At 62.5% G+C, this 22,860-nt stretch overlaps 1 protein-coding gene across 6 annotated transcripts; it reads right to left on the bottom strand.

The window, feature by feature from the left end:
• Positions 1-4,730: 4,730 nt before the first annotated feature.
• SPPL2B (signal peptide peptidase like 2B) lies at positions 4,731-22,838 on the bottom strand. 6 transcript variants are annotated; one of them, XM_042927902.1, is made up of 16 exons: positions 22,731-22,838; positions 14,772-14,891; positions 13,997-14,209; positions 13,458-13,547; positions 12,593-12,732; positions 12,085-12,227; positions 11,691-11,787; positions 10,829-10,945; positions 9,670-9,751; positions 8,904-8,978; positions 8,763-8,825; positions 8,572-8,671; positions 8,328-8,405; positions 6,823-6,983; positions 6,201-6,301; positions 4,731-5,597 (listed from the first exon to the last, which is right to left on the bottom strand). In XM_042927902.1, exons 1-16 carry the CDS (start codon positions 22,806-22,808, stop codon positions 5,366-5,368), a joined length of 1,890 nt encoding a protein of 629 aa, XP_042783836.1. In that variant the 5' UTR covers positions 22,809-22,838; the 3' UTR covers positions 4,731-5,365. The 6 variants fall into 6 exon arrangements, with proteins under 6 accessions (XP_042783836.1, XP_042783837.1, XP_042783838.1 ...); XM_042927903.1 differs by having other exon boundaries at positions 12,085-12,224; XM_042927904.1 differs by having other exon boundaries at positions 13,997-14,179.
• Positions 22,839-22,860: the final 22 nt, after the last annotated feature.

Here is a 22,860-nt window from a genome sequence, read left to right as displayed (position 1 = left end):
TCCCAGCCTTAGCGGAAGGCCGCTCACCACACTGTCTGCGGACCCTCCAAACCCCGCCCTGCACACGGAGTGAACTTGGGGCCACATGCACGTCAACGACGGGGCTCAAAGCCGGGATGGGCCGCGGGCTTCACTGGCCTCAGTCCACACACCGCGGTCAGATCAGTGTCTACGTCTGACGTCTTGTGTGCGAGGGCCGCGTGCCGCCGCGTCTCCTGGGGACCGCCGTGGCCTGGCTCTCCGATCCACGCGAGCCGCAGTGGCCGCCATCCCCGTTCTCCAGGCCGGGAGGCTAGTAAGGAGTTCACACACGTGGTGCCTCACACAACCGCGTACAAAATCAGACAGCATCTCCCAGTGCAATCACAAACACAACACAGACACACACAGGCTCACGCGCGTGGTCGCACACTGAGTGACACAGCCACGCACAGCCACCCCACAAACACTCCGGGACACAACTACACACGGTCACGCGTGACTCTACATCCTCACACGGCCACACAAGAGCACACACTGTTGCCATACAGCCACACGCGACTACACAACCTCACACACGAGGTGGCAGTGACACAGACGCGCAATCTCACACAGCACCCCGGTCAGGCCTGCGGGCAGGTGGCATGGGCTCTGGGTCCACGGCCACGCGCAGAACCCGAGTCCACTCACCTGCAGGGTTCCCAGAGGCTGTCCCTGCACGTGGCAATGAGACTTGTGTTTAATGTGAACACACAGTCCCCCAAAGCCCACACCTTCCCCCGTGGGGTCCAGGGAGCCTACGAACCCTGAGATGTGGCCCCTGTGGCCCGGCCACCCTCAGCCATTTCAGGGGCAAAGCGGGTACTTCTGACCGGACCGCAGAACTCCAGTGACAGCCTGCCCTTGGTGCCAGGGTGGCTTTCCTGCCACACAGACAGAACTGAACCCGTGAGACCCCTCCTGCCACAAACAGAACCCTCACCCCTTCAGACCACACCCTTCCTAACGTGGCCCCGGTACCCTTGTCGTTTGTCACTTCCAGGGAACTCAGATGCTGACCGGAGGGCCGGGCGCCCCACAGCCCTCACTGCCTCTGTCCCGGGTCCCTCCCGCACTCCCCTCCCCCCGGGCTCCAGCTTAGCGTGAACGGAGGGCGGGAAACGGCGCCCTTGGCTGCCAGGACACGCAGTGCAACTGGCCTCGTCGCCGCGACCCCCGGGCCTCCCCTCCCCGCCACCTGTCCAGCCGGCTCCGCAGCGGCTCTGCCCCCACCTGCCGCGCAGTGCCGCCCCGGGAGCCACCGCGCAGAGGGGCCGTCCCAGCCCTTCCGGGGACCCAGACTCACCGAGCCGCGGAGCCGCGCAGGGGCTGAGGCCGCGCCAGAGCCGCCGCCACCAACGCCGGCCAGCGGAGCCCAGCGAGCCGCCAGCACCAGGGAGTGGGGGCGGGGCCGGGGGCGCGGCCTCCCTCCTCCCCCTCGGGCGCAGGTGGAGGGTGAGGCCCTCCAGGACAGGGCGAGTCCAGGACCGGGCCCGGGTGGGGGTGGGGGGCGGGGGGGGGGGGGGGGGGGTCTCGGGGACGGGGTGTGTGAGTAACTACCATAGTTTAAAAAGCCAACTTGATTTCAGAAGTTCCAGATTTACCGAGGAGTTGCGGAGAGCGCCAATTACTCTGCACCCCGTTTTCTCCGTGAGTGACACGCCATCACAATTAACGAACCGATAGTGACACATTGTTAGTTAGCGAACATCCGCACTTTATTCAGATTCTGGCCCAGGTCCCCCAGGCTGAGGCACTTTCTCAGGCCCCTCGATTCTGAAGCCGCGGGCAGTCGGGAAAGGGCTGGTCAGGACTGGGGGGGGGGGGGGGGGGGGAGGGCGGCGTTTGTCGTGGCCAGGCCGGGGCAGGGGCCTGGCCTCAGTTTTGACACGCTTGCCACAGCCACGCTGGGACCCTGGCCTCCCCACCTACTTACTTCTCCCTCACTGGCCCTGGGGGAACGCATCTTCATCTCTGCTCAGGACGCTCGGGGGATATTTTCTGAATTGCCTCCAGGGACCAGCTGTTTTACTACCTGGGTGGCATCGTCTTTCGTGTCCTAAGCGGCGACTTACTTTTGTGGGAAACGCCATAAGCCATGGGGAGCCAAGCATGGTGCTAGAGGGAGAGCAATCCTCCGGGTCCCGGCTGCCTGCAGCATGGTCCCGTTTCCTGAGCACATGCAGGGAGGCCCTGGAGAAGCAGCCGTCACACCACTGGCAGAAGCAACAGCTACAGCCCCAGAGGGAGCATAGGGGCATGACCGAGGTCACTCCAGCATGTAAGCCAAGACTGCAGACCTGGGCTCTTCCCACCGCTGCACCTGTCCTTGAGCGACGACAGCTGTGGGGGGAGGGGTCTCCCTCCCCTCCCCCCACCAGGACAGGTGCCACTGTGCCCTTTCTAGGACTCTTGCCCCCTCACCTTCTGGTGACACCGGCCATGCCTTCCCCATGGGGCCAAGAGACCCCTGCCCCTCTCCTGCCCTCCCAGCAGCCATGCTGATCTCCCCGCTACAGGCCTCACCTGTCTCCTCCAAGTTCCCTTCCCAAAGACAAAGACAGGTGTGGACCCGTGTCCTGTCCCTCCTCTCCAGGGTCAGCCACCCGGGGCAGAGTGGGGTCTGAGCCTCGCACGTGAATCCCCGGTGGAGTCGGGGGCCTGGCACACGGCAGGCGCTCAATGAAGGCTGATGGAATGAATGAGTCGTGGAAAGCAAATGAGCTCTGGGGCCTTAGTGGAAGAACACTGCTGTCCTCACGGCCCCGAGCCAACTACAGAGCCCGCACTCCAGCACCGAGCCGAGCCCCGCCACAGGGCAGGAGCACTGTCCCCCCGCGCCCACCCGCAGCTCTGCGCGTGGGGCCCTCCCTGCCCTCACAAAGGACGCTGGGCCCCCGGGCCCCCGGCCCCCGCGGCCTGGCCGAGACCACTGAGCACCCGGTGTCGGGACCATCTCGGAGGAGCGGCACGTCTCTGCTGCGCCTCCGCCAGCCCCGTGCAGCCAAGTGGACCGGCCTCGGGAGCCTCGCCTTCTCTCTCCGCAGCAGAGCAGAGGCACCGCTCACACCGTGGGCGGCACAGCCGGGGGTGGGCCCGCCGCCCTTGGAAGATGCCGGCAAAGAAAGGGCTTCACTGTGTCGACTAGTTGAAAAATACCGAAAGGAGGCTATCACGTGACCTCTGACCACCACTCGGAAGGCACATCTCTGTGTCCGTCAGCGCCCTGGCCACGGGCACGCCTGCCCGCCACGTGCTGTGACGCTTGGGTTATGGCAGCAGGGCTGAGTTGTGGCAGGGAGTGGGTGGCCTGGAAGACCCCAAACACGCTGGCTGGCTCTTCACGAAGTCCGCGGGGTGCGGATCCCCGCCACGCTGCTTACATCACCACGGACAAGCGATGGCCCGGAACACGGGGTGGACTGAGCGCTGACTGGGCTTCCTTCGACTCTCCAGTGCCAGGAAATAGGACAGCAGTCCCGCTCGGCTCCAGTGGGCGGTATGGACGCGCTCCCCGGGGCGGTGTGGCCATCCTCGCGGACCAGGCCACTCCCATCCTGCCGGGCCGGGCTCCGCCAGCTGCCACACTGTGGAAAAGATGAGAGCCAAGCAACAACTATCAAAAGCTGTGTCAGGGCGCCTGGGGGGAGCTCAGTCGGTCGAACGCCCAACTCTGGTCATGATCTCGCGGCTCCTGGGTTCCAGCCCCGCGGCGGGCTCAGTGCCGACAGCTCAGAGCCTGGAGTGGAGTGTGCTTAGGATTCTGTCTCTGTCTCTCTCTCTGTCCCTCCCCCACTCATGCTCTGTTCCCCTTCAAAAATACAGAAGGCAAAAACTGCAAATGGAAGCTTCAGGAACTAACAGCCGCCTTGAATTCCTTGATGTTTGTCAAACACAGAAGACACAGAGAGATCCCGGCTCCTACACCGACATACAAAATGGCTTAGAGTAAGGTGTGGGCCGATGTGCAAAGGGGGCCACTCAGGCCTGGCACCCCGGCCGCCCAGGGCTGCACCCCAGCTCCGGCCTCCGAGTCAGGGGCTCTCTGGGGCCGGCAGGTCCAGCTGGTCTCCCTCCCAGGTCACCTGTTTTTTTAAGAGACACACAGAAACAGGTGGAAAACGTCTGTTGTTTTTTTTTTTTTTTGGAATAACCATTTCTTCTAGAGAAGCATGGCTGACAAAGGCTGTGAGTCTGTCTGGTGCTGGTATTTTCTGGAATGGATCATGGTTGACCCCCTGCCTGCTGTCTACAACTGATCAGCAGACACGTCGGGGACAGCTGGGACCGTGCGGCTGGAGGGTCTATGTCTTTCTGAACTTGAGTCTGTAAGCTGCGTAGACAGGCATGGCCCTGGCACGGGGGCCGCCGCACCGCGGCATTTCTGTCCTGACGTTCGGAGAACCCTGTCGGTGAGGTAGAAGACAAAATGCCGATTCCAGAATACTCTCCACGTTGCAGAAACTCCTGGGCGGTTTAAATAAAAAGTATGCTCGCCCGGCCGGTGGTGTCGCTAGAGGCCGGTCCGGGGTGGGGTTGAGAATGTGCAGATGCCGAGAGGACGGTGCCCCCCTCCCCAGTCCCTCTAAGCTGAAAGACCAAACGGAGCCCACACAGAAGACACAGCCGCCGTGGAGGGTGCGGCCTGGCACCCACCCGCCCCAACAAGGGGGGTCCGAGAGACTCACACCCAAGAGGTGACACTACGGAGCTCAACGAGTCATGGCCGTTTATTAAGAGGCGGAGAAGCTGGAGCGCAGGCATGGGCGGCCCTGGCTGCTGGGAGAGCCAGGCGGGCCCGAGAGGGGTGGCCCATCACGCCGGGCGCCGCTTTCAGTCCCTGCCGACACAGAGGCAGGTCCGACCCGGCCAGCCGGGCCCGCATCCTGAGTCCAGACATCCAGGGCCCAGGGGCCGGACTGGGCTCTGCTGGCCGGCGTCCCTGGGGACGCGCAGGCGCGGCACAGGAGAGAACCTGAGGGAAGTGGCGGCAAGGTAAGCACCAGATGTGGGCGGATCTGCAGCCGTGGGCGGTCGGAGGCGGCACTTCCTGCCCTTTCCGAGGAACCACCGAGTTGACAGGCAAGACCGTGGAGCTGGGCGCTCCACATGGGTGACCTCGTCGGTCCGGGGGCTCACGGCAGCCACTCGAGCCGGGAGCAGGAGCTGGAGAGGGTCCAGGGTGCAGCTGGGCTCTGCTCAAGGAGGAGTAACAGCGGGGACATCGGCCAGACCAGAGCACCAAGTTGGGGGGGGAGGGCCGAGCACGTCCAGTCTCGGGGTCTCTCGGCGCAGAGGGGCAGCAGCGAGGGCCCGAGAGTCTGCGCCATCATCTAGGCCGAGGTGCCTACCGGGCCTGTGGGTTCAGGGGTGCGGCTGGCTGGGCTCGTGGGCTCCTGGGGGGGTGCTCTGGCCCCGGTCTCCTCGGGCGCAGACGATGCCGGGGGCTGCTTCGTGGGCAGGGAGCACTTGGCCAGTCCTTCGCCTGGAGGCGGCTGGGAGAGGCCAGTGTCTGAGTCCATCTGGGGCTGGGGGCCGTCGGCTGAAGACGCCGCCCAAGGAGACTGAGGTAGGTCCTTCTGTAAGAGAAGAGGCCACAGTCAGGCGTGGGACGAGGACAGGAAAGCCCGGGGACAGTGGACAGGGGAGGGCGGATGAGTCACCGTCCCCCGAGGGTCCAGCTCCAGACCCAGGAGCCACCTTCCCTTGGGGCCAAGTAGCACCAGCCAGAAGGCGGGACCACAGGCCGGTGACCCGATGCAGAAACGCTGAGCCTTTTCCCCCTGCCTCCTGAACCTTCCAGAACTTTGCCCTGTGGCAAAGCCAGCACTCCTCGGGACTGAGAGCCTCTGAGGACGGTGGGCGATGAAGCCGGGAGCGTTTCCCCGAGGGCCCGCGGGAGGGCCCAAGGCCCTATCATAGGTTACATTATCTGGTTCATCTATCAGGTTAACCTGGGGCCCTGCTCCGTTCGGCGCCTCTAGGCCAGGACGGAGAGGGTGCGAGTTTCAACTTCCAAAAAACCTGGCACGGTAACACCACGCTCAACCAGCAGCGCTCCAGAGGGACACATGTCACACTCAGGAGCTCCTGTAACTGACAAGGCTGGTCCCAGTGCCGCCCACCTCTGTGTGCTACTGACAGGGCAGCAGGTGGCGGAGGCAGCCGCAGCCTTTCCATACCCACAGGGCGTCAGCTCTGTCCCTGCGCCACCGAAACACGTGCCCTCGTCCCATCGACTCTGCTGCGCTGCACCAAGACTGGCCTCCGTCCCTCTCCTCTTCTGTCTCAAAAACCAGGAACAGCGAGCCACTGGCCGTGATCCACTCCACGAGGGGGGCGGTGGCGCCACAGGCTGAGCTTGGTTCCTCCACCTGGGCTTGCACAGCTCGCCCCCGGGCCCCCTGCCCTTTCCCCGTCCTGGGCGGACAGCCCCCACCCTGGCAGAGGACCTCGGTGGCCCCCCCAGCTCGGCACTGTGTTCCCAAGGGCTGAAGCAGCCGGAAGCCAGTATCCCATCATTTGGGGTGTTACGGTCCCTCGGGACTGGCACCTTTAGTAAAGGGCTGTTAGCACCATCCTCAAGCCACGCCCAGTGGGACGGCACAAGCGCGTCCCCTCTGCTGGGACGGCTCGGACCCTTCAGAGCTACACGGACAGGACGCCAAACAGAACCTTCTGGGAACGGGGACAGAGGCCGTGGGGTTTAGTCGTGAAACTAGGAGGTTTTACTCAACTTTAACTCTAGTTAGGGCTTATTGGGTTATTATTTCTCGCAGACAGTCATAGCAAACGGGTATTCACCGCAAAGCCGCTGCCCGTCCAGAACATGCCCAGCTCCCTGCGCCAGAGCGCCAGGGCGCAGCTTATCATCAGCGTGCAGGGCACCAGGTAGAGGAGGGCGGGCTGGCCGCGCTGCATGAGGGCCAGCGCCATGAACGTCACCAGGAGGCCGATCCCGTAGGCTGCAGGGAGAGACGGGCGGCGTGTTACCCCCACGGGTGGCCCCGCGGCCCAGCACCCGCCTGTGGCCGGGGTGCCAGAACGGGGACCGGAGAGGCGGGGCGCCCGCCACACGGTAGCGCATGGGGCACCCGGGGCAGGCAGGGGGCTGCCTGCCTGCGCACGGACGCGCCTGCGTCTTCCGGCACACACACCCCTGTCCGGTCCCACCGGGCGCCAGCGAGAAGGGGGGAATGAGCAACGCTCCACGGCTGCGCCCCGGGTCTGGAGCCACAGGGGCAGCGAGAGAAAGGCCCGTTAACTGCCTGAGCACCTGTCTGCTCAGCCTTTAGCTAGGAAGAGAGTTCTGGAGAAGAGTAACGTCCGCACAAAGTTACAAAAGCAAATGTTCATAACAAGCTGTGATTGTGCGAAAGGCTGTTTCCATTCTCATGAGATACCCGACGGAGCCCCGAGGGGCGAAGGTCTGAATAAATCCCGCATGTCGGTTCCATACGTGAGCGCCAGCATAGAAGGGCGCGCGTCTGTGCACGCACACACACGTACTTGCACACACAGTCACGCACGCACACGCTGCTGAACCCGAGGGCCGGCATGCAGGCGCTCTTTGCGCTAATCCCGCAGCGGTAAATCCGCAACCGTCTCCTCGAGGAGTTAGGCTACAGTAACCTCCTCCGAGATCGCGGCTCGCTCGGCGGTCCTCACCTCCGGGGAGAGCTGTGCGTCACTTACCGGCGGTCCACGGGAGCGGGCTGCGGCTGCGGAGGAGAAAGGCGCCCGCCGCCCGCAAGGTCCGCAGGCTCGACAAGGAACCACACACACAACCGGCCAAGCGGCTCACACACACAAAGCCCTTGCAACGGTACCTGAAGGATGAGTGTGGTGTGTAAAGCCCAAGGGAAGGTTTAGGGCCGGCAAAGGGGACGAGGGGGCGTGCCTGCAGCCGTAGGAACCAGGGTGGGAAGACCCAGACGACCCCAAAGTACGCCCGGAAGGTCAGCCCCGGTTGTCCTGGTGCTACCAGGGGCATTTACAGGGCCTCGCCTCTGCTGGGTGGGCTGCCGGGGCCTGTGCACGCGGCCCACGACACGGGGGAGGGAGTCATCAGGCAGCCCCTCCCCCATGGCGGGGGACACGCATGCACAGGGACATGCGCCATCGGGCAGGCTCGCTGCTCCTCCAGAAGGGCTGACCAGAGGTGAGCAGTCCGGCCGGTCTGGAAAACTCTCAAAGCAATCGGGCTCCACAGGACAGGTCGATTCTGTAGCAATGGCTTTGGTAACCAAAGAAACAAGTGGGGGACAAGGACAGAACGAAGGACAGACAGATACAAGGAGGGCGCTTACCCACGGTGCAGGCTACAAAGTAGACCCTGGACGACTGCACCTGGATGTCGAACCTGTGGCAGTAGGCCACGAGCAGCCCTGCGGGGAGAAGGCGCGTGGGCCCGGCGGCATCCCGTGTGACGGCCGTCCCTGCTTTCAGACGGGCCCGGCGGCCAGCCCGCCACCCAGGGGGCAAACCCCGCCTGCTCTGCTCGGGCTCCACCCACTGGACACTCCCAAGGCCGCCCACCTCGCACCCCAGTACCTGGCACCAGGATGTCCCCGAAGCCCAGGAGGGAGAAGGGCCGGTCACACAGGGCCAGCGGCGAAGCGTTCAGTCGGGGCACCTTCAGGACCATGGGGAGCTGGGGGGAGCAGGAAGCGGCGTGTCCGGGGGGCCGCGCGTGCCCAGCCCTCTTCTCCGGGCAGCGCCCCGGCCGGGGGCCCCCTACGTACCTTCTCGTGGGTGGCCGAGTCCGAGGGCCCGGTTGCCACCTCCACCATGATGCTGTTCCCACTCTAACAAAGGGGGGGGGGTGTCAGAGAAGGGGCACGGGGGCAGGGGGTGCAGCGGCAGGGCAGGGCAGGGGCGCCCACCTTGGTCAGAAAGGGCGTGATGAACACAAAGAAGACGTCGTAGACAAAGAGCACCAGCAGCAGCAGCGTGCAGGCCTGGGGAGAGGACGTCCTGAGGGGCTGCGCTCAGAGGGTCCCCGGCGCACACCCCCAGGCCGCGTCCCCACCCCCACCTCCCCCCACAAGGCTCAGCCGTGCCCACGGGACAAAGCAGCTAGGGGCAAATCTGAGCAAATCCAGTCCCATCCCCTGGAGCCACGGGAGACCAGGGCAGCACGTGAATCAGGCCACGGTTCTGAGTGATGGAAAAGCTGGAAGGCAGGTGGCTCCAGCGACACGCATTCTGTGACCGGCACTGTGGCTTTGGGGCGGTGACGCCCCTTCTTCACGTCTTCCCGTGCACTTCTCGGTCCTGCCCACGGGGCCCGCACTGGCGCTGCCGCCCCCGTTTGCCTGTGTGTGCCGGCTCACCAGCAGGAAGTTGACCTGGCACCGCCACGGTGGCGGCCTCGGGAAGGGCCCCGCCCTGCGGCCGCCTTGTGGCCCCACCCGGGCGTCCTCAGCGCCAAGCTGTCACTGGCGTGGCCGCCACACTGGGAGGCGATCCTGCGGCTGATCCTTAAGCCCTGACACCAGAGAGGTGGCGGGACGGACAGAGGCACGAAGAACATGCTGTCCACAGGGGACCCGGGACACCCTGGGCGGACACGGGGGCGGGCCGGCCTGCAGCCGCCCTGAGGACACAGCCCCCTCCCATCCGGCGGCCCCACCTCCTTGGGACCCTCACCTTGAAAGTGGGGAGGCGGATGGTTTTCAACATGTAGAGGCAGAAGGCGACGCCCAGTGCGTCCTGAAGGATCCAGGCCCACCTGGGGAGCGGAGTGGTGGTCACCCGCTGGGGCAGGGGCTCCACCAAGAGCTATGACCCGGCGGGTCGCTCCCTCCTTGGCCACCTTGGCTCCCAGCTTGTGCAAGCTGTCCGTTCCCAGCCTGACCCCATGCTGTGAAGACACAGGCACGGGACCAAGGCCGGGGGACAGGCGGGGGGAGTGAGGCAGGAACGGGTGCACGTGCTCCGGGGCTGTCTCTCTTGGGTGGTGCCGTTCACCCCCACATCACGGGACGGGGTGGGGGGATGGGGTGGGGACACTGTGCAACTATTGGACTCTATTGGACTCAGGTTTGCTTCAAAACTATTTTTTATGTGATTTAGCAAAGCCAAATGCTCACCAGCCAGGTTCTACACCAAATCTCTTGGTCCCAGAAATGGGGGCTCAGGGACTGCAAGGTGGCGGCGGGGGGGGGGGGGGGTAAGACTGTCACCCCAGCAGCTGCAGGGAGCTCCCCCCCCACACACACAAGCCACCCCGCCCGGTCCACAGGCTCGCCCGCGCTGGGGCGGCAAGGAGGCCGTGGCCCAGGTTACTCATCAGAAGACCGGGATGAAAACATCTCCCGGCCGGGGCAGCCGCAAAGAACAAAGAGGAGGCTTGCGGGCTGCCAGTGGGCGCCCAGACGCAGAGGGAACTGGGCCTGTTCTAATTTTAAAGAACAGAGCGAGTCTTGTGGCTCGAATCTAACCGTGAGAGCTCGTGTTCCCTTTGTGTACAAAGGACTCAAAATATTTTCACGTTTTCCTTCTGCCCAATTAAATCTGTCGTGGCTCCAAACGGCAGCGCGGCCAAGAGCGGTTAACCGCCCCAGAAAAGGCTCGGAGGGAGCGCCAGGAGGTGTCGGGGGCCGGCGGCCAGGGCGTCCCTGCACCAGCGGGCACCCGGAGGACACGCGCTCGCTCAGGGCGCCCGGGGCCAGGAGGCTTTGCGGGAACCATAAACCCAGTGACACCGGACGCGGGCGGCACCTGGCCGCCACACAGCCCGGCTCATGGTCGCGGGGAGACGAGCACAGAGAGCATCTGAGGACAGCCCGCGGTGGGGGGCACTCACTGGTCCTCGTTCCGGAAGACACCCCACACCACGCTGACGGCCAAGCAGAGCAGCGCCAGGAGCAGCATGCTGACCCGAGGCCGCTTGTGAAAGTAGGGCAGGCTGTTGTCGGGGACCCTGGGGGCGGGGGGGCGCAGCTGTCAGGGCCAGCTTGTTCCTTACCTCCACCCAGCACCCAGAGGGTCACTTCCACCCCTGCCCCAAACCCTGGGCCCCTCATCCTGACGGGGCCTCCTGCTGCCCCCGCCTCCGTTCCCTGTTGAACTCTGCCCTGACCTCTTAATTGACTTCTAGAAGGGAGGCCCCCCAGGTCCAGGGCAGACAGAGCAGGGGTTGGCACGTGGGGGTGGGCAGACCCAAGCCAGCGCCGAGCCGGCCCTGCCCTCCTTCAAACCTTCCAGCGCTCGGCCACTGGCCCCTGGCAGCCGAGAGCCCCAGGGGCCTGGACCAGCAGCGCCTTCGGCCACACGGCCCTGCCCTGCCGCCCCTGCCCTGGACCCACGTGCATCCACATTGCCCCACTTCCGCCCCGGTGTCGACACTGGGCCTGACCCAGAATGGGATGTAGGGAGAGAGAGGCTGGGGAACCACCACCCACCTCTCTGCTCTGCCCTACTCCTGAGGCCGCGAGCCCCAGCCCGCACTGAGTGAGCACGCGTGGCCGGCCCACGCCACGCCAGGCTGGCTAGGGGCCACGGGACAGGGAGGGGGTCCTCGGCACCGTTGAAGCAGAGCTTGGAGCTCCAGGGGCCAGGAGACGGGAGACCGCCAGGGACAGGCCGAGGAGAGGTGGCAAGGTGGGACCTCAGCGAGCAGCGCTGGGGGTGCAGGGCCGGGCAGGGGCCTCCCGCAGGGGGCTTACCTACATCTGCCGAACGGCAGCCTCTGGACCAGTGGAGACAGGCAGCTGTAGAGGCCCGTGGAGGAGGACAGGCAGAAGATCCCTATGATCACATAGACTGCGGGGCGGGGTGGGGCGAGCGTTGAGGGCCGGGGGCCACCTGGGTCTCCCACCCTGCCCCCCGCCCGAGAAAGGGCTCCAAGCGTTGGTGCACCCTAGCTGGGTGGCCGGCACCCGGTGATGAGAGGGACACTTCCCCGAGCAGAGGTCCCCTCCTTCGGGCTGGCGATGGCGGCCCGCGTTCACCCCACCTCCGACTTCTCAGGTGGAACCCCGCAAGCGGGTGGACGGGGGACCCAAGACCAGGGAGTGGGGGTACGGGCCTCAGCGTCCCTCTGGTGAGCCGGGGGCGCACCGAGCTGGTCGTAGAAGTAGTACAGCAACACCAGCATGGAGCAGCACATGACCACGAAGACACAGATCATGACGGGCGTCACGTCCACGGCCTCGTCCTCCTGCTTCTCGGGCCCGTCATCCCGCTTGTGTTTCATGTACCTTCTTGGGAGGCACAGGTGGGTCAGGGGCACCCTGCCGGCCGGCACAGGAACAGGGAGGGACAGGCGGGGGCGGCAGGACGCGGGGGTCCACGGGGCTGAGGGGCGCCCTCTCCACGCCCATCACACATCCCTGCTGTCCCTTCGACGAGAAAGCCGGACCCCACCCCAGGGACCTCGCGAGACCACGCAGCGAGGGGCCGCAAGGCGGGCCCCAGCCCCAGGAGCCAAGCTGTGACGGCCGCTTTCGACGGAAAGTGGCGCGATGCCCTCGGCCAGTGCTGGGACCACCCGCGGACCCGAACCCGGCACTGACCACGTCACGGGCTTCCCTGGGCGGCCAGGGAGAGGTCTCCCTGGGACACTCACTTCCTCACGTCCCGACTCCCGGCCCAGTAGCCCCCGAGGGCGACGGTGCCGACGGCCATGACGAAGATGATGACCATGTTGTAGTCCAGCATGGGCTCGTTGGGGGCATACAGCGCTGCCCTCACCGATCGGCCAAAACTCTGCCTCGGGGAAGGCACCAGAGCTCAAGGCGGGGGCTGCTGTCCCGTCCCCTCGGCCACCCAGAGAGCCCAGACCAGCCCACGCGTGGAGCCAGGGCCCGGGGAGAGCCTTCGCCTGCCACTCCCACCCCAGAGAAGTCAACTGCCAGAACAAGTGTCACACGACGTCCGGTGAAGGGGCCCACACGCGTGCGGGGACACGAATCCTAAACCTAGATGCGTGTGCGCGTGCAGGAGCGGGGACGTCGCCCCGGGAAGCATGTGGGAGGCCGACAATGGTTCCCTTGGGGGAGCTGTGAGGCTGCAATCAGGATCAAGACATGTCCTGCAAGTTGCTAGAAGCTTCCACAAAGATTGAACATCTCCATTTTAATTGTGTCTGGAAGCTCGCCTGTTCTGGAACCAACAACTCCCCCGATGGTGGGTGCACACAGGCCTCTGGTCAGACGGGGCCGTGTGTGGGCAGGGAGAGCCAAGCTCGGGGTCTCCGGCGTGTGGGCGGGGCCGGCCGGTCTGGCCCGGAAGCCAGTGTCCGGCTGCCGCTCGGCAAAGAGGCCCCGGAGCCTGGGTGCTCTGAGCGCTGGGGCCAGCGTCTCCGTTCCCACGGTCAGTGGCACCACCAGCCCCGGGTGGGCGGCCTCACTCGTGGGTCCCTGCCCAGCCCTGCCCGCCAGACACTCGCGGCCTGGCAACAGCCGCAGACCGGAGGACGTGTGAAACCCTACCTGGAAAATGTCCAGCATGTCTTTGTAGCTGAGCAGGGCCACGGGAATGCCGATCTCCTCGTACTGTGTCTTGTTGCCTCCTGGAGGGACCTGGGGGCCGAGAGGAGGGTGTGGCAGGAGGGGGGCCCTTGGCTTCCCAAGGGCGAGGCGGCCTGAAGAGCTAGCCCTCCCGGAGGCAGCTTGGGCCAGGGTGGGTGTGTGTGTGGGGGGGCGGTGTCTGCCCCTCCCCACCGGGGGGAGGAAAAGCTCTCCTTCCGTGTTCAAGCCTTGGGGTCAGGCTGCTCAGGTGTCACTCTGCCCTGGGGGGGGCGGGGGGGAGCCTGCCTAGGGGAGAGGCAGGCGCGTGGGATGTGGGCCCATGCCAGCTGCTCCTCAGAGGGTACCCCCCAAGCTCTGCCCCGAGGCCTTGTAGAGCGAGATGGGATCCGGTCTCCCCAGAGCCCCCGCGACTGCTCAGGGACAGGTCCCCCTCCAAGAGACACGCGTCCGCAGCCACGGTCAGCAAACCAAACCCCGGTCTCGAGGCCCCGGGGCCCTACCAGCGTCTCCCTGCTGACGATGAGCAGCCCGCGCGCCCCGCCGCCCTGGGCCAGCCGCACTTTCTCGTAGAAGGTGCAGTTTCCCCGTGCCACCAGCGGGATCTGGTTGCTGAAGCCTTTGGCCGGGAGGTCAGGCGGAGAGCAGAGCACAGAGGCCGTCCAGTCCCGCAGCTGCAGGAGGGACTGGGGAAGGGGGCGTTGACACCACCTGATCTAGAAAAGTCAGCGGGGGGCCGCACGCACACACACGTCCACACGCCTGAGCGCGAGGCCAACGGGAGGGGCAGGGGGTGGCGTGCGCTCAGAGAAAAGCCCCCAGAAACCTTCCCAGCACCCACTGCAAACGGAACACGGGCCGGGCAGGCGGGAGCTGTGGCCTCGGCAGTGAGAATCACCCACGAGCCCATCCAGCACGTGGGGGGTGGCCAACGCCCCCGGCAGGGGCTGTGCCTCAACACCACCCGAACGTCCTTTTGTTTCTGACCAAGGAAACCAAGCCCCGGAGAGGTGATGGGGCCCCTCTACGGTCGTCTGAGACCCCAGCAGCCCCTCAAGTGTGACCAGGCCCCCCACGTTGGTTTCCCAGCTGAGGCCCTTCCTCTGTCCTCCAGCTGGTTCCCTGCAGGGTGAGACTTGTAGCAGTCCCCTCAGACAGCAGGCTGGGGAGCGGAGGGTGGCAGCCAGCAACACAGACCGGACCCCAAGTCAGGAGGGGGCACCCCAGAGCACTCCGGGCCTGCAGGGCCCCAGAGGGGACGCCCCAGTGGGTACTCACCGCTTTGCTCAGGTCGTGGGGCAGGTGGGCCCACTGTGGGTTGTAGAGAATGCAGTAGTCCTTGCCTCTGGGGCCCCCTGACTCGGAGACCACGTGCACCATGCCGTACTCACAGGCCACCTGGGGTGACAGGGCGGTAAGTCAGAGAGCTCAGCACCGGGGCTTGACAAGGAGGACAACCCCCACCCCCCGGCTCAGGGTTTGGGCTGGTTTCTTCCCTGGACAGGACAGATGGGACACCGCCATCCATCATCTTATGGCAGAGAAACAAGGCAGGGACAAGCTTCTCGAGGGAGACCTGGGTGCTGGCCGTGGCCGTGGCTCTCACGGCTGGGACAGCACCACGTCACGGGGCCCTCCAAGGATCGATGGGACGGGGAGAATGAAACCCCCACGGCTCCGTCACGAGGGGGACATGGGGAGCCAGCGGGTCTGTCCAGGGGCTCCAGGCAGAGGCCGGGAGCACAGGGCCAGGCAGGAGGCCTGGAGGAGCTTTTCTGCACCCCAGCAGGTTTGGGGATTGCCCCTGACCCCGGAAACCAGGCTCCTGGAAAATCTGGCCACTGACCAGCGAGGCCAGCTGGGTCCAGGCCCCTGGTGCCAACTTTCCAGGGGGGGGCGTCAGACCCAGTGATGTGACCGGCCAGTGGGATCCGGTCAGTGGGATCCTGGGAGCCAGTGGGATCCCAGGTCAGGACTGAACCCCTTGCCCTGGGGCGTGGCTGGGAACTGCCAGACTTCGCCACAGAGGAGGGTCGTGCTGACGTCATCATCAGGGCACCCACAGTTGTCCCTGCCAGAGCCTGCCTCCCCACACACCTAGCCCCGGCTCCCCAGAAGGAGGGAGGAGGAGGGAGGGGAAGGGCCACCCCCAGAGGGTCAGGAGGGTCCAGCAAGTTTCGTCTGAACTCAAAGCAAGGCACAGGGGCAGATCCGCGTCCTCGGAGCACTAGACGGCCCTCGAGGGCCGTGGGGTGGCTGGGGGCCTGGGACAGAAGAGGCCGACAGCCCTCTTTTCTGCTGAACGCCAGCTTAATCTATGTGACAATTCTATCACACAAAGGTGTCCCCGCTCCCTGTCTCCATCCCTCCCTGGAGCCGCTGCCTGGCTGTCAGGTGGACTTGATTCGCAAGACCTCTCCCGCCTCCTCCCCTACACTGGCCTGGGGCAGGGTCCCAGAGCATGACCTCTGTCCCTCAGGAGGGCTTTGTCACCAGCGGGCCACGCGGCATGTGACGCCCAGGTCTTGGCTGCTCTGCTGGCCGGTAGGCTTGCCCCAAGTCTGAGTAGCTCCCCAGGGTCTGCTGAGAGGGGAGGGGGTCTCAGGAGAGACACCCTGTGCGAGGTGCCAGGGGGCTGAGTCCAGCCACCACACCCAGGGGGCCCTGCGCCCGCCTGACCCCCGAATCCTGCTGTGCGCACCTAGGGCTCTTAGGGCCCCCGTGTCTCTAGCTCGTGCTCCCCGTGGGCTGCAAACACCTCAAGGCCGAGATGGAAAACTCACTCCTTGGTACCCCAAGAATCTGCCAAGGAGACACACGTGCACCGGCGGGACCCAGCTGGCACCGCCAGACACACACCTCACCGTCGGGGCCGAGGGTCCTGATGGCTCACGGCTCCCAACACCAGGCCTGGGGCCCTGACGGGCTTTCATCCGGCCAGAGCCTCGGTGGGAACACAGCAAGGCCCCGGCTGTTCCGGGAGCTTCTCACCCGGGCCCTGGTCACTTGTGGCGGCGGGAGCGTGGACCGACCCCCGGGCCTCCCAAACCCGCAACCTGGAGGCCAACAGGAGGCACTGGGTGTCCACCCTGCGCTTCTCCGAGGCACCCGGCCACCTCTCTTCCAGCTGGCATCTCCACTCTGACGTTTCCGTCTGCCGCCTTGAGCCAGGGACCCAAGGCCACGCGGACTGCTGGGTGTGCTCTGTGAAGCCGTGCTTAACACAGCACCCAGCTCTAAGAACCCGGGCTCGTGGCAACAGGGCCAGGGGCTGCCCGAGGCTGACCGGAGGTCCCCTAGCATCTCGCTAAGGCTGTGTCCTTCCCCGACCTGCCCTGGCCAACCTCCGCTCACCTCAGTCCCTCCACCAGAGACAGAACTTCCTAACTCCTAATGTCCCCCTCTTCCAGATTCTTCCCACCAGACTGTGCCCCAAGGGCATCCCTCAGCCTGGCTGAGGCCCCGCGTACTGTGCCTGGCCGTCTGCTCTTTCCAATGGGCCACCCCGCGTTCAGGACCCCCGCACCTCCTCACCGTGGGCCACTATGGAGCACATCCGATCCCCAACCCACCGGCCTCCTGCGCCCCACCTTCCGTGCTCCTGAATACGTTTCATTGGAGCGCGGCCACCCGCTCCTGTGCGCAGGGCCTCCGGCTGCTCTCAGTGACCACGGCAGAGCCGGGCAGTGGCTACACAGACCACGTGGCCCACAAAGCCAGAAATATTCACCATCTGGGCCTTTGCGGGACACCTTTGCTGACCCCTGATCTGTGGTGGGACCCAGGTTGTTGGAGAAAAATGTCACGTGTGTAAAGGGGGAACGAGTAGAAGCTTCCAGAAAGGTCACTGCAGAGCACAGACGTCCGTCCCCACTCTTGGCACAAGCAGCCTCCTGCTAAATCAACCTGTGCTTCCGTCAGATGCCCGCGTACAGTCTCCTCCCCCACGGAGTTAAAGGAACCAGAAGATGTTCCTCAAAAGGACCCCATATGCCACAAGTGGTGCTTGGCCAGTCCCGGTCTGGGATAACGGGATAACGGACAGGCCGCCTTCCGACGTGTCACGGCCACCAAGTAGGTTCAGGAATGGCGAGGGAGACCGTGACTCAGGGGGACCGCGAATGCATTCCCATCAGGGGGTCTGAGAAGAGTGAATGCGTCCAGGCCAGAAGCAGCCTCCCCTCTAAGACTTGGTAGGTCTTAGGAGGAGAGGGGGGAGAAATAAGAACCCAGGAAGCTTGGAGATGCTGAGGCAGAGGAGGGGTGGTGACAGGTGGAGGAGGGGCAGAGGGGACAGATGGAAAAGAGGGGACAGGTGGAGAAGAGGGGACAGGTGGAGAAGAGGGGACAGGTGGAGGAGTGAGGACAGATGGAGAAGAGGGGACAGATGGAGGAGGAGTGAAGACAGGTGGAGAAGAGGGGACAGGTGGAGGAGGGCCTGGGCTGATAGAGGAGAGGAAGACAGGTGCAGGAGGAGCAGAGGGGACAGGTGGGGAGGTGGGGACCAGTAGAGGAGGGGAGACAGGTGGCGGAGGGGGAAGGGAGTACCCGGGCCGGGAGGGAACCAACTTTGCTCCGGGTCTGTTACTGGCCTTGACAGTACACTTCCGGTAGCCACTGGGGGAGATGTGTCTATCTGGGGAGTCCCCCAGCCAGGGTCACAAAATGGTAGCAAATGAATTCAGGGCTGTCGGCAAGCAGCCTCCTACCCGGTGGAAAGCTAGTCTTCTTCCCAGGCAGCAGGACCCAAACTTCTAGAGAGAGCCACACCCGCACGCCACAAGGCCGTCTGCCCCGTCTCACGGCCAACAGACCCGACCGGGCCGTGTTCCGCGAAGGGCACGCACAAAGCTCTCCGCGGCTGGCGCGCAGGTCGAGGCCCCGGAGAGAGCCCGAACGCCCCAGCACCGGGAGCACTGCCCTCCTCCGTCCGCCCAGGAGGCCGCTGCGAAAGCCTGCCCTTTACCCTCGGCCGCCAGCCACGCCCACCGCTGCCCCTCCCCCTGCCCTCCCGCCGAGCCTCCTTCAAGCGCATCCGAAGGGCCTCCTTGGGGGTGTCGTCTTTCTCAGGGCTCTCAGGGCGTGAGCATGATATCATCCTACACACCAAAGTGGCCTCTTCACCTTCTCAAAATAAAACATCAGCTCTCACACCTCCACCCCTGTTCAAGCCCCTCCCATCACCGGCAACACCCTCCCTCTGCCTTGAGACCTGGCAAACTTTTTTTCTTTTTTAATGTGAAGTTATTTACTGATTTAATTTCGTATTATTTACTTACTACAATTTTATTTTTATTATAAAATAACTATATTATGAGACAGTATGAAATACGTACTCAGCTCAACTCACTGTATTTGTTTATTGTTTATTTTTGAAAGAGAGACAGAGTGTGAGCAGGGGAGGGGCAGAGAGAGAGGGAGGCACAGAATCCGAAACAGGCTCCAGGCTCTGTCAGCACAGAGCCCGACATGGGGCTCGAACTCACGAACTGTGAGATCATGACCTGAGCCCAAGCTAGACGCTTAACCAACTGAGCCACCCAGACACCCCTCAACTCACTTTAATATTTTGTCACATTTGCTTCGGCTTTTATCTTCCCCGTTTTTTTAAAATAATATATTTATTTTTAATTTGCATCCAAGTTAGTTAGCATATAGTGCAATGATTTCAGTAGAATTCAGTGATTCATCCCCTACGTATAACACTGAGCGCTCATCCCAACAAGTGTCCTCCTTAATGCCCCTCGTCCACTTAGCGCATCCCCCCACCCGCAACCCCTCCAGCAGCCCTCAGTTTGTTCTCTATCTTTAAGAGTCTCTTGGGGCGCCTGAGTGGCTCAGTTGGTTAAGCGTCTGACTTGGGCCCAGGTCATGATCTCACGGTTCTTGAGTTCAAACCCCACGTCAGGCTCTGTGCAGACAGCTCAGAGCCTGGAGCCTGCTTCAGATCCTGTGTCTCTCTCTCTGCCCCACCCCGCTTCTACTCTGTCTCTGTCTCTCTCAAAAATAAACATTAAAAAAAAAAAGTCTTCTATTTTGTCCCCCTCCCTGTATTTATATTATTTTTGCTTCCCTTCCACGAGTGAAGTCACATATTTGTCTTTCTCTCACTAATTTCACTTAGCATAATACACTCTAGTTCTATCCACATTGTTGCAAATGGCAAGCTTTCATTCTTCTTGACTGCTGAGTAATACTCCATTGTATATATATACCACATCTTCTTTATCCATTCATCCGTCAATGAACATTTGGGCTCTTTCCATACTTTGGCTATTGTTGATAGGGCTGCTATAAACACAGGGGTGCAAGTGTCCCTTCGAAACAGCACACCTGTATCCCGTGGATAAATGCCTAGTAGTGCAATTGCTGGGTTGTAGGGTAGTTCTATTTTTCGTTTCTTTTTTTTTTTTTTTTCAACCGTTTTTTATTTATTTTTGGGACAGAGAGAGACAGAGCATGAACGGGGGAGGGGCAGAGAGAGAGGGAGACACAGAATCGGAAACAGGCTCCAGGCTCCGAGCCATCAGCCCAGAGCCTGACGCGGGGCTCGAACTCACGGACCGCGAGATCGTGACCTGGCTGAAGTCGGACGCCCAACCGACTGCGCCACCCAGGCGCCCCTATTTTTCGTTTCTTGAGGAAGCTCCAGACTGTTTTCCAGAGTGGCTGTTTCCCACCAGCAGTGCAAAAGAGATCCTCTTCGTCTGCATCCTCGCCAACATCTGTGTTGCCTGAGTTGTTAATGTTAGCCATTCTGACAGGGGCGAGGTGGTATCTCCTTGTGGTTTTGATTTGTCTTTCCCTGATGATGAGTGATGTGGAGCATTTTTTCATGTGTCAGTTGGCCATCTGGTTGTCTTCTTTGGAGAAGTGTCTGCTCAGAAGTGTCTGTTCAGAAAAGACTGGTCTTTTGCCCATGGATTATTTGTTTTTTGGGTGTTGAGTTTGATAAGTTCTTTATAGATTTTGGATACCAACCCTTTATCTGATATGTCATTTGCAAATATCTTTTCCCATTCTGTCAGCTGCCTTTCAGTTTTCCTGATCGTTTCCTTCGCTATGCAGAAGCTTTTTATTTGGATGAGGTCCCAGTAGTTCATTTTTGCTTTTGTTTCCCTTGCCTCTGGAGACAAGGGTCTCCAGTGTTGAGTAAGAAGTTGCTGCGGCCAAGATCAAAGAGGTTTTTGCCTGCTTTCTCCTCAGATTTTGATGGCTTCCTGTCTTACGTTTAGGTCTGCCATCCATTTTGAGTTTATTTTTGTGTCTCGTTTAAGAAAGCGGTCCAGGTTCATTTTTCTGCCTGTCGCCGTCCAGTTTTCCCAGCACCACTTGCTGAAGAGACTGTCTTTATTCCACTGGATATTCTTTCCTGCTTTGTCAAAGGTTAGTTGGCCATACGTCTGTGGGTCCATTTCTGGGTTCTCTATTCTGTTCCATTGATCTAAGTGTCTGTTTTTGTCCCAGTACCATACTGTCTTGATGACTACAGCTTTGTAATACAGCTTGAAGTCTGGGATTGTGATGCCTCCAGCCTTAGTTTTCTTTTTTAGGATTGCGTTGGCTATTCGGGGTCTCTTCCGGTTCCGTACAAATTGTAGGGATTGTTTGTTCTAGCTCCATGAAGAATGCTGGTGTTATTCTGATAGGTAATGCATTGAATATGTAGATTGCTTTCGGTAGTTAGCGACATTTTAACAATATTTGTTCTTCCTATCCAGGAGCGTGGACTTTTTTTTTTTTTTTTTTGGTGTGTGCGTATGTGTGTGTGTGTGAGAGAGAGAGAGAGAGAGAGAGAGAGAGAGAGAGACAAAGAGAGATGGAGAGAGAGAGAGAGAGAGAGAGAGAGAGAGAGAGACCTGGCAAACTCTTATCCACCCTTCAGAACACCCTTTAGGTGCCTCTGCTTCTGAAAAGCCTCCCCAAGCAAACCAGGTCCCTCTCTCCATGGTGCTCCCATTGCCCTTTGTCCACTTCTCACTTTGTTCTCCTTCAAAATGTCTGGAGAGCTCAAAGTCCCTGCCCTCAGCTTGCTCAGACAAGAAAATGAGCGAGCAGCATCAGGAGGAGTGCTGGGGGCTGGGGAGGGGGCGTCCCAGAGAGCGTCTCTGGGGAGGAGGGAAGAACAAGCAAGCTGAGACCACAAGGATGACCAGGGGCATCCCAGGGAAACGGGGAAGACCAGAGAACTGAGTGCCCTCTGCAAATAGAAAAGGAGAGGAAGTTTCTTCCCAAGCAGCCAAACCACAGAGGCCTCCCAAATGCACTGAAAGCCGTGGGAAGGCTCTCATCTGGATGCCATGAGACCTGACACACTTTCAAAGAGGTCACTCCTGCTGTGTCCAGGATGGATTGGAGAATGCGGGAGACGAAAGTGACCACAGAGAGAACACCGGCCACCAGGAGATACGGTGGAGGTGGTGGGCTGGGAAACATCAAGGTTAATGGCTGTGGGTGCAGGGCTGTAGGGACACCATTCCCTGAACTGCATAACCCAGGGAAGAGAGGACTTGAAAATAAAAAAGGCGCTTATGATAATGTACATCAGCCGGCTCATGGCAGGTCCCCCACTCCCCGGGGAGACCCTTCACTTAAGTGCCCAAGAAGATGCACGCCGCACGTAAATCACCCCATGCATCATCTCGCTCGATCCTCGCTGTGCTCCTCTCTTCCTTTTGCAGAAGAGCAACAGACGGCCAAAGAGGGGGGACCTCCCTTGCCCAAGGTCACGGGACAAAATGCAGGACGGCGATTCGACCCCACTCCCAGGATGGGCCCCTTGCCGCTCCCGGACACAGTCGGGCACTGGGTGCCGCGTTGGACGGCTCACCGCAACCACGGGGGTGGGCGCTAACAACGCGCGCAAGGGGAAACTGAGGCTCGGGGAGGGGCAGCCCCCTGCCCAAGGCCACGGGGCCAGGCAGCGGCGCCCCCGGCGGCGGTTGGAGACCTCGAGACAGAGCAGGGCCTGAGGAGGTAAGGGAATTCCCAAACTTCAGGCCCCGGCACAGCTGAGTGACGCTGCAGCTGGGGAAGGCTCCAAGGCAGGAAAGAGAGGCTGGCCGGGGACAGGCCCGCAAGGTCACGGCCGAGCTCCGGGCCCGCGGGCCACCCGCGCTGGAGGCGCGCAAACCCGAGGCGGGCCCCCAGGCCAGACCAGTCGGGGCTTGCGCGGGGCCGGGGCAGGGGGCCCGGGTGCCGCAGCCGGCGGGGCCGGCGGGGCCGACGCAGCCTCACCTGGGCCGCGAGGAGCAGGAAGGCCGCCGCGAGCCGCGCCAGCGCCGCCGCCGCCGCCGCCGCCGCCGCCGCCGCCATGTCGGCCGGTCCGCAGGCGTCGGCAGATGTTTCCCAGCAACGCCCCGTCGCT

This window comes from Panthera leo, chromosome A2 (assembly GCF_018350215.1).
Source record: "Panthera leo isolate Ple1 chromosome A2, P.leo_Ple1_pat1.1, whole genome shotgun sequence".
In the NCBI taxonomy this organism is placed as follows: domain Eukaryota; kingdom Metazoa; phylum Chordata; class Mammalia; order Carnivora; family Felidae; genus Panthera; species Panthera leo.
The sequence above is the reverse complement of the archived record's forward strand: the minus strand, read 5'-3'. Positions and strand labels throughout refer to the sequence as shown.

Bases quoted from the DNA above. Each gene is read 5' to 3' on its own strand.
- SPPL2B (XM_042927902.1), bottom strand. From the start codon at position 22,808: ATGGCGGCGGCGGCGGCGGCGGCGGCGGCGGCGGCGCTGGCGCGGCTC. The intron at 8,672-8,762 runs GTACGTAGGGGG...TGCTCCCCCCAG, and splicing joins ACTCGGCCACCCACGAGAAG to CTCCCCATGGTCCTGAAGGT. The intron at 5,598-6,200 runs GTATGGAAAGGC...CTTCTCTTACAG, and splicing joins ACAGAGCTGACGCCCTGTGG to AAGGACCTACCTCAGTCTCC.